Source organism: Antrostomus carolinensis, unplaced genomic scaffold (assembly GCF_000700745.2).
Source record: "Antrostomus carolinensis isolate BGI_N321 unplaced genomic scaffold, ASM70074v2 scaffold33047, whole genome shotgun sequence".
In the NCBI taxonomy this organism is placed as follows: Eukaryota; Metazoa; Chordata; class Aves; order Caprimulgiformes; family Caprimulgidae; genus Antrostomus; species Antrostomus carolinensis.
In genome coordinates, this window is record NW_010325863.1 from 1 (window position 1) to 900 (window position 900).

At 64.0% G+C, this 900-nt stretch overlaps 1 protein-coding gene across 1 annotated transcript in view; it reads right to left on the reverse strand.

Moving 5' to 3' along the window:
• Positions 1 to 130: 130 nt before the first annotated feature.
• LOC104527624 (membrane frizzled-related protein-like) overlaps positions 131 to 900 on the reverse strand; it is a gene marked incomplete at its 3' end in the record, with an annotated part of 1,499 nt that continues 729 nt past the window's right edge. The window contains exon 4 of the mRNA XM_029085819.1: positions 131 to 374. Within this exon, the coding sequence (XP_028941652.1) occupies positions 131 to 374 (244 nt within the window). The remainder of the gene's footprint in view (positions 375 to 900) is intronic.

A 900-nucleotide genomic window follows, 5' to 3' on the forward strand; every position in this document is an offset into this window, starting at 1 on the left:
TTGAAGGTTGGGGGGGCCACATTGCCGCAAAACCTGGGGGCACAACAAGGGGCAACACTTGGGCTTACCCCTGGAGATGCTGCCCCCTCCCCACTGCACTGCCATGCTCCCCGGGTGTGAGGGACCCTACCTGGTCAAGCCCCCCCGAGCTGGGGCAGGATCCATGCTGCTGGCCCCCTGCTCCTCGTAGAGCTCCACACGGTCGAAGAGGCAGGAGGCAGTGCCCTCCACGTTGAATGTCTCCATCTTCAGCTGGATGGGGAGGCCGGGGCCCACCTCAATGTGCCAGATGCAGAGTGCATCGGGGGGGTAGGGGCCGGGGGAGTTGGGAGAGCTGAAGGAGCCCTCAGGGCCCTGCAGGGTCCCGCCACAGGCTGCATGGGGCAACAGCGCCAGCATGAGCTCATGCTGCTGGGCACTGCTGTCCTGGCACACTTCCCCACGTGGGACTTACCTGGTGCTGGTGTGCCAGCTGTGGGCAGCCAGCTCTGGGTTGTGGTGGCAGCTGTTTTAGGGGCTGGGGGGATGCTGTGGTGGTGGCGGCAGTGCCACGGGCAGGCAGGGCTGCAGCTGGGGTACTGGGTGGCTGTGGGGACCTCAGCTCTGTGACCAGGGAAAAGCAGAGACAGCTCAGCCCCAGCAGGGAGAAATGGCTGCAGTGTGGGAAAGTGGCTTAGGAAGCCCACCTAGCCCTATGTCCTGTGCTCCCACCCTACCCCACAGGTGTGCAGGTCCCAGGGCATCCCACACAGCTCTCACAGGGCTCAGTGACCTTGCCACATCGCAGGGAGGTAGAGATCCCTCTTGCTTCTGTGCATGGGGCACTCTCTCCCCACGATGGGCAAACCCCAGGAGGTCCTGTGTAGGACAGATATCCTCGCCGTGAGCTTCTCCCCCTCT